At 32.4% G+C, this 10,298-nt stretch overlaps 1 protein-coding gene across 1 annotated transcript in view; it reads right to left on the bottom strand.

The window, feature by feature from the left end:
* LOC145293374 (ganglioside GM2 activator-like) overlaps positions 1 to 9,820 on the bottom strand; it is a 97,580-nt gene extending 87,760 nt beyond the window's left edge. Inside the window, exon 1 of the mRNA XM_080140010.1 lies at positions 9,054 to 9,820. Coding sequence (XP_079996136.1) covers positions 9,054 to 9,153 — 100 coding nt within the window. The 5' untranslated portion in view covers positions 9,154 to 9,820. The remainder of the gene's footprint in view (positions 1 to 9,053) is intronic.
* Between the last annotated feature and the right edge of the window lie 478 nt (positions 9,821 to 10,298).

Genomic DNA, 10,298 nt, shown 5'->3' on the forward strand with positions numbered 1-10,298 from the left:
TTTAAAAAATCCAAGGCATCAATTTTTTTTTAATAAGCACAGCAGTGTCAATTTTAGGCATTTTTAACACGAAATACACCCCCCCTACGGGGAAAATTCGTTCCATTACTTTTTATTCATAAAATGTTTAATGTTTGTGCAAACTTTCAAAAAATTCCAAAGCGTAGTTATTGAGAAAAGTGCGGACAGACGAACGGATGAATGGACAAGGGTGAATAGATAGATCCACCCTCCTTTTGTCGGTGGACTGAAAAAATCAATCAAAGGGATGAAAAAAAAAGAGAACGTGTATACCAATCAAACCTGCAAACAATAAAATCACGATTTAATTATATATTTATTTTATATTTAATTATACATTTATTATGTATTTCTTATATATATATATATATATATATATTATATATTTAATCTATATTTAATAATATATTTATTATGTATTTTTTATATATTTATTATATATTTAATTACATATTTATTATATATTTAATAATATATTTATTATGTATTTTTTATATATTTATTATATATTTAATTATATATTTAATAATACAGAGTGTTCCAAAAGTCTTGGCCACATTTCAAGTCCTCATATCTGCTTAATGTGCCTAAGACTTTTGGAACACCCTGTATATTTATTACGTATTTTTTATATATTTATTATGTATTTTTCTATATTTATTACGTATTTTTTATATATTTATTATGTATTTTTTATATATTTATTATGTATTTTTTATATATTTATTACGTATTTTTTATATATTTATTATGTATTTTTTACATATTTATTATGTATTCTTTATATATTTATTATGTATTTTTTACATATTTATTATGTATTTTTTATATATTTATTATGTATTTTTTACATATTTATTACGTATTTTTTATATATTTATTATGTATTTTTTATATATTTATTACGTATTTTTCGAGGAATGTTTACAATTGTATCTTGGTAGAAATTTCCAACATATTTCGATTTTTTATTATTGCATTTTCATCAGAAACAAGACATGGTATCACTTTAATGTTGGCGGCTACTATTTGGGACATACTTTGCAGGAAAACTATGTAGGGACTTGAGCAACATTACACTTCAACTTCCTCATGTCAGTACGGTCAGGGAAGCAGGAACCCGGGAGGGTAATCAAAAGTCTAGCAGTCCTAGGAGAGAAACTATTAGAGTAGAGCGCTTTCTGTCATCTAGGGATCTCTACTGTGTAGGGGTGGGATTTTGCTGTTTGTCGGGTTTGTTGGGGAATATTTACTTAGAGAGTGTACAAGGGCTTGTAGTTCGTCAGAGCACATACCATTAAGTATTAGCAAAACAGACAGAAGGATTCAAGATCTCGTCGATGGGAGAGATCTTGACAGCTAAGGACCTATTACGTTGGTGACTTTCTTTTGAACCCTGTCCAAGGGTGGGAGACTAGTAGCAGATGCCCCAGCCAGAATGTGACAACAATATTCCATATATGGGCGAATGGTGGCCTTGTAGAGATACAGGATACTCACAAACGGAAGTATCTTTCCAGCATGGTATAGAGAGCTTACCTTACTTATACCAACCTCGGCAATGCCATCAATGTATCTCTTGCAATTCATGTTCCCTGTGAACGTTAAGCTGAGGAGTTTAAACGAAGTACTCCCAGGTAATGTATCATTAGCCATGGCTATTGGTGGTGGAGAAAGTGTCAAGTAATTATTAAAGGAAACCTGCTTAGTATTCGCAGCATTGAATGTTACCATCCATTTTTGCTATCCTATTCTATGGACACCATAATATATTATGGTAACACTTGTATTAGGCCGAAATATACTTATCCAAATAAATTGCGTACTACAGGTTTACAACTTACGTATCTAATTATAGATTGGCTGTCTTCAGAATATTTGTAGAAGTTGATGAAAGCGTCCGTCGCAAACAAATACCCAAAATATTAATGTACTAGCTTTGGACAGATCATATACTACGATTTGATCTTCGAACATCAAGAAATTTTATTTTAGTTCGTATTCACGTTTGACATAGCGGCAGCATTAGGAGGTTGCCGGTGGCAGTATGGTTACCGACGCAAATTGACAACCTGGGTGTGCCATGTTCGAATTCAGTTCGTTACTCGGTGTCATTTACACTTAGAGATGTTAACAAGCTTCACGTGGTCCCTACTCTAAGTACACGAAATCGTTCCAGGGACTGAAAATGTATATGTGAAACGAATGTCTACTATAATCATCTGACCAATTGGAATGAGGGAGGCTGAACAAGCAGAAGCGCCCTTACATGCACCATGAATATATTTTCTGCCTTGCATATTTGGCAACTGAGAGATCGTCCTTAAAATTAGAATGGAGAGTGGTAATTAAAACAGCATATCCTTTTCCATCGTTTGATTAGGGCTATGGCAACAGTATATTCCCTTCCTTGTTTTGATTCTCAGGTATATATCCCTTGATTTCTTATATGTTGTTGTAGAGTGATATGATCCTCGGTTGATTAATTGTTTCTAACTGTGTGGGATATATACTCGAGAGTAAAAACAATGAAAAGAATGTGATGCTGTGATAGCCCTAGTGATATGTACGTACTAAAGATATTAACAAGAGATGGGTAGCGTCAGTGCACTAACAACAGACATCAAAATTGAAGGGAGAGGAGCATATTCAAGCTATACCCCTTTCTTAGAATATTTCTTAGTACTAGGAGTTATACTTGAGTTTTTAGAGTATGCAACCAAGTGGTTGGCCCCGAGCATCATCAGGACGTCATCCAATCTTTAAACGCCACTGAAAATATATTTGAAAAAAAAATAATAATCTCACTTCAACGTCTGTGCGAGACATTTACTCTTAAAAATTTTTTACACAAAATTTACCAATGTTATGTTCAAGGATTTTGTAAATGAGGATCAATAATTTGAATCATTCGAATTACTGTCCTTACTTCTTTTTTATTTTCACAACGTTTCAGCCGAAGTAGTTTCCGATCCTCTTCAGTAAGATCCTTGACAAACGGCTTAAAGTGCTTATTAACAAATCAGTTTTAAATTAAAGACTGATATCCAATTAGTTATACAAGCGATAAGAACTAAGAGTAACGTCATAATTAATGAAAATTCTAGCCAATCACAAGGGAACGAACGAGAACAATTTACCCTCGAGGATGTAATAAAATATTTAGTTCGAAATTTCGTATTAGTTTCCAGTCCGACAAAAGGATGGTTGGAAGTTGCAACGCTGAAACATTGTGAGCATAAAAATATAGATTAGAAGTTAAAATAATGTCGATATTACACAATCCCTATTTTTCTTATTCAATCAATTATTTCGAAAGTCACACATATGCCCGGTAAAATAATCAAACTCAAGTAACTAACGTACGTTTACCGCGGAACAGCGTCTCTGCTGATAAAATCTGAGCACCTTTAAGTCTTATGTCAACAGATTAATGAACGGATACCATATGTCATCAAACCCAATTTATAGGATTCGTCAATATCAGTACTCTCATTGTGTTGTCCATCGTTCAATAGTAATGATTCCCGGCTCATTATACCTTATACTCAACCAACTCTTGACCCAGGTCTGTTGTAGCTTACGTAGCTTATATAGGAAAAACATCATCCTATTATAGTTTAGTCAGTTTACGTTGTGCGCCACATAGCATTAATACTTATATTTTATAGTAATATATATATATATATATATATATATATATATATATATATATATATATATATATATATACTAGCAGAAGTACCCGTCATTGACTGGGTTCCAAAACAGCCTACAGAAAATGGACTGTGATTGATGAAGGTATGATAGGTTATGAAAAGGAAGGGGTTGTAAAGAGATAGGCTTTGATACTCAAAATTTTACCCTAAGCAAAATATGATGAAAATAAATATAATTTTCGCGAAAATATATTTTTTTATATCAACTTTGTTTCCATTCGTAGCCAAGAGTGACCAACAAAATGATGTTTCCTTACAAAGAGGAAATGTTATATATATGTAATATAAATATACAAGAAATAAATGTTACCATAGTCAATAAAAGTTACTTTCATTGGTTTGTATTTTTAAGTAGTTTGTAAAAAACATTTTTAATTCACGAACCGGTTTAAAAAAACAAAATAAAATGGCAGCGACTTTGAAATGGAGAGCCCCATTTTCAACATGTGCATATATATATATATATATATATATATATATATATATATATATATACAAACACACACACCCACACACACACACACACACACACACATATATATATATATATATATATATATATATAAAATATATAATCTCATTAAAATCTTGCTGCATATCTGAATATGCTTTATGTAAAATTTCAAATGTTAAGACCCAGAATTAGCTAAATAGTTTGCCAGGGACGGCTAAGGTCAAATCTTCGTAACTTTGCCCTCTTTGCAGCTAAATTTACTGCCAAAGAAACGATTAAAAAGCTTCACCTATGTCTGAATACACTTTATGTAAAATTTCAAATGTTTAAACCAAAAATCGGCTGAGAGGTCAATTTTTTTAAACTTTGATCCCAAAGATTGACTTTACATTTATTGTTTTGGGTTGAAATGAAATTCAAAAGTTTGATCCATGTCCAAGTAACTTACATCTAAAATCTCAAGTATTTAGACCCAAAATTGGCGGAGAAGTTTGGTAGAATTTGCAAAGGTCAAATCGTTCAACTTTGCCTCCTTAACAACCACATTTTTGTCCGGAAACCGATTAAAAAGATTTCCCCAAATCCCAATACCCTTTATGTCAAGTCTCGAGGCTGTAGACTGAAAATTGACATAGTAATTTGGTAGGGAAATATACACACAGAGACAGGCACACAGACAGACACACAGGCAATTTCACTTATATATATATATATATATATATATATATATATATATATATATATATATATGTGTGTGTGTGTGTGTGTGTGTGTAATATTTATATATGTATTATTTGATGTGGAATGTTTGAATCTGAATCAAACATAAAATTATCAGCTGAGAAACGATCTCCAGGAACGTTCTCAAAACGTTAGATAAGATTGACTTCTAGAAATATTGAACTCTTTCCTTTCTTTGTAAAAATACTGTTAAGCTTAAGCATATATTACGTGAAACAATATTGAAACTGCTTAAATAAAATATAAGATCCGTTTGAGAGTGAAAACATAGCGTTTTTGTAGCGGTCATAAATCATGATATCTATTTTCTTTTGGCAACCTCTTTAAAGTGGTTTTGGTCGCACAATAGTCACTAACCTAAGTGTGTATTAATTTGAACCTACGCTTGAAAGACTTTACAGGGGCAGCGGTCAGTTAGTTACCTAGCAGCTAGATAAACAACCCCCTATCTCTTGCCTTTATCTACAGAACATTTGAGCCCCGGTTCTCTTTGATGATCTGCTCTCTGACTTACGGCAGTCAAAAAATTTCTTGCTTAAGAGCTTGAAAAAAATACTTACACCCAACAATGTAGATAACTTAACTAAATACTAGTCAAAAAATGGTTTTGTTTTTCTTTCGATGAGTTGGTTTTACTAGTCTATGATAAGATTAGCTGCAATTTTATTTATGATACCTATACTAGGACCCCCCCCACACACACCTCATATATATACACGAGGAGACCCCTATAAAACAACGCGTTATTCTTTCTTATTCAGCAAAAATCAGAGGAATGTGAACTTGTAATAAACGTTTCAATATTTATTCAATAAATTATAAAGAAACTAGAAGTAGACCCGTCCTAGGACGGGCTCAATTATTTTTCTGAACAGACCAATTTTGCGCCACTTGTAACGCACTTAAAACAATAGAAGATTAAAATCATTATATGATGATGCTGAAGTTTAATAAAACACTACTTCGAGTGGAAAGTGTGATACCAAGTGCGAGGAAATGAGATGCCAAAATTAATAAAAATACGAAAAAAGGAGATAGAAGAAAGGAAGAAGGAAAGGAAAGGGAAAGAAAAATAGGAAAAGAGAAAAACCGAAAGGTGTAAAGGATACGGGAGTGTTCAATATAGTTACATTACATTTCAGTAAGAAAGGGGGAGTGGTTGATGCAATATGGCAAGTTTATACGCGTTTACATTAAGATGTCAACAAAAGCAAACGAGTTAAAGGGTGAGGGAATAGTAAGTTATAAGGAAGGGTTCGTAATAATGCTTGCACATAAATATTTGTATACATGTCACAAAACATGACAGGACCAATGCACGTACATACGCAGATATGTGTGCAGAGAAATATTAAAAACTAAAAAATTAAAAAAAAATAATAATTAGAAAATTTTTCAGAATTCTTAGTCCAATTTGGATAAAAATCGATTGGATGGTTTTAATTCTAAATAATGCCTAATATTTAAGGCTTAAGCTTAAGCATGCTTAAGAAATATGGATTCCAGAGCATCTCGCTTAATTGGGATCAATGACTTTGAATAAAATTTATTCCAAATGTAAAATATTTATTTTTGGTATTTATTTAAATAAGAAATTTATGTCTGTATACTTAAAGTTTGTTTTTTTTTCATTCCAAAGAAAGTTACATTTTCAGGAATATTTATTATTTGATATCAAATAAACATTGTTATCTCATTGATTACTGTACACGCAATAACCCTTATCCCTGAGTGGCCCCCGGGCCTTGATAAGTGGTGACCCCCATGTAAAAAAAAAAAAAAATCACAAAAATAGTAGATATCTAAATTTTCAGGAATATAGCAAACATTACGACCCCTTAGGCCTGCCAGTGTTATTGAAAAAAAAAATGGAACAGTGGAATTAACCCGTATGCGGGTTTAACCGGGCTCCTCTGAAGGTGGAAGTTTCATAAGAGTATAGAATTCAAAGATCTGTATTATAATACACATGGATTCGAAAAAGTCACTTTTTTACCTAACTAGAATGTCAAATGTTTATTCTGCTCGAGAAACATACAGTGTTTACAGATGTATTTCAAAAATACAAACGGCGGCGGACTCTGTGTTGAACACGTTAAGTTTGGGAAAATGAGTTAGAATTAAAAACAAACCATACAAAATACTGTTGGGAACTCACTCAGTATATATTACCGTAACATAGGCTGAGATATTCGGTGGGTTTTTAACAGTATTTTGTATAGTTTTTTTTAGTTTTAACACTTTTTCCCAAACTTAACGTGTTCACCACAAAGTCCGCTGCTACTTATATTTTTCAAATACATCAGTAAACACTGTGTTTTTCGAGCCGAATAAGCATTTTATATTAAATAAAAACACTAAAAAATTATCCAGTTTGGTAGAAAAGTAACTGATCTGCTTTTGATAACATTTATTTGTTATATATTTGTTGTTTTGACAACTTTGTCATGTGTATGCAATCTATGTCCCAAATCTACAAGTAGTTTCCAGTCGCATATATATCCCCGTAAGAGGAGATGACGAAATTAGGTGTTTGCAACTTCATACCTTCATACAGCGCTTGGTATTCCCTTCATACAGCGCTTGGTATTCCCAAATTGGCCACTCTTTTGGTATTCCAAAATTAGCAATCCATCTGGTACTGACCAGGGTCAACGTTGCCTAACTTCGGTGTTCTATCGAGAAACCGATGTGTAAACGAGATCATATAATTGTAGTCCATAATTCTTAATGATCTGTTAATTAGGTTCGAATGCTATACATACAAACACATTATCATATACAGATGTTATGTTTGCTGCATATAAATAGTCGGGTTTGTATTACTGTACACATAGATTCGAAAAAGTTGTCAAAAAACAAATATAGAACAAATAAATGTTATCAAAGGCAAGATAAGTTACTTTTCTACCTAACTGGATATACTTTTTGTGTTTTTATTCAGTGTAACATGTTTATTCAGCTCGAAAAACATGCAGTGTTTACCGATGTATTAGAAAATTCAAAATGGCGCCCGACCGTCTCTTTAACACAGTAAGTTTGGGAAAAGATGTTATAAATAATAAACTAGACAAAACACTATTAAAAAACAACCGAATATATGTCAACTTATGTCACGGTAACATATATTGAGCGAATTTCTAACAGTATTTTGTCTAGTTTATTATTTACAATACCTTTTCCCAAACTTACCCTGTCCGAGAGAGAGAGAGAGAGAGAGAGTCGGCCGCCATTTTGAATTTTCCAATACATCGGTAAACACTGCATGTTTATCGAGCTGAATAAACATGTTACACTGAATAAAAACACAAAAAAATATATCCAGTTAGGTAGAAAAGTAACTTATCTTGCCTTTGATAACATTTATTTGTTCTATATTTGTTTTTTGACAACTTTTTCGAATCTATGTGTACAGTAATACACACCCAAATAGTCTAATAACGTCTTATAAAGTCTTTAAAATTAACATCACAGTATACATCTACCACTACTCTCTCGCTCTTAGATAAGGTTAAAAAAAAAGTGTCGCTACCCTAATATATCCTGAACCAAACACTCCGACCTCTGCCCCATCGTCGAAACGTGGCATCCTTTTGCGTGTTCCATAAGTAAGGCGAACTCAGAGCACTAGTACACCCTTGACGACAATACCCACGACAACCCCGACAAGCAGCAAAATCCCCCCCCCCACACCGTAGAGATAGATGCCGTAAAACCTTCTACTCTCAGACTGCTGCACTTTGGAATTCCCTTCCGGGTCCCTGGTTCCATGACTGTACTGACATGCAGAAATTCAAAGTGTAATGTAAACAGACATTTCGCTGCCCAACTCCCTAAATAGTATTCCTGCAAATCTGATCCCAAATAGTAGCCCTTCAGGACTAAATTATTGCCCTGTGCAATTAAATGGATTTAATTTTGAACCAGGAAAATGCATGCGAAATGATCATTTTTTTTTTTTAAGTTCGTAAAAGAAATATATACAAAGAATAAATAAAAACAAACAAACAAACAAACAAAACCCGGTCGAGTGTAAGGGATATAAATGGAACGATACTCAGTGGAGCAGCACAAAATAAATAAATAAATAAATATAATGGAAGAATCAGTTTACTTACCGCAATCGGAAAATCGTAGGATCGACCGGTCTTTTTTCTTTTTCGCCATCGTAAACGCGCACACCAGCAATAATACAACAGGCAATAACAAATATTTCATATTTTATGGTTCGATTCTCGATCGATAAAAAAAAAAAAAATCAGAAATTCCAATATGTTTTTTTTTTCACGTAAGATTATCTCGAATATTTACTCTTGGTGTTAAAAAAAATTGCAGTATACATATATCGTTATATAAATATTTTCATATACCTGTGTCTAAATATAGCGAAATATTTATTTCAAGAGGTTCAAATATTTCTTTCTTTTATACATTGGTTAAGTTTTCAATTTGATATTGTTATTTTTTTTTTTTTATACGCAAGATAAAGCATGCGCCTGAGGAAATTAATTCCGTGGAGCGAATTGGATTCGAACTCGACACACCGAGGTTTATAATCTGTGGCGTTAATCAATTAGCCACCGTTCAAATTATTGCCGTGATTATGTGTGTATATTTCTTTTTTGAAATAAACTATAAGCATGTGTATGTCATATGATTGTAGATGTGAATATCGATTATGAATGAACGTGTTTGTTGTTTTATGTTGAAAAATTCAAGAAACTGTAAGCAACGGAATGGACAAAAAAAAAAAGAAAAAGTTTTTTGTTAATCGTAACTTTTATTTTGCTACTCTGCAATGTATATCCTTATTTTCAAGTTTGTTTTTGTTTTTAAATAATTTTTTTCTCTCCTCTCTCCAGTAAGTGAATGAAAGACCAGTCGGGCAAAATACCGTGTTTATTATGAATATATATATATATATATATGTGTATATATATATATATATATATATATATATGCATATATATATATATATATATATATATATGTATATATATATGTATATATATATATATATATATATATATATATATATATATATATATATATATTTAGATATATATATCCCTTACTACAAAATGTATTCAGCGTAGAAAGAAAAGGAGAGAAGAAAGAAGAAAAAAAGTGGTAGAAGAACAAGAAGCTTTCCGCTCGTCCGAACGTACAGGTTGCAATTGGAGCTTCGCCTGACTGTAGTAGCCACGTGTAGGGGGAAGCAGACACGACTTACGTTAAGAAGGAGGGATTACGATGCGCGGCATGGTATTTATATATAAGTAGGTGGGTAAGTGAGTGGGAATGGAGAGAAATAAGGGGAGGGCGAGGATTAGGGGTAGCTGTGGATCTTTCAGGTGTTTAAT

The sequence above is a fragment of the Euprymna scolopes genome, chromosome 14, assembly GCF_053919585.1.
Source record: "Euprymna scolopes isolate OS-2025 chromosome 14, ASM5391958v1, whole genome shotgun sequence".
NCBI lineage: Eukaryota > Metazoa > Mollusca > Cephalopoda > Sepiida > Sepiolidae > Euprymna > Euprymna scolopes.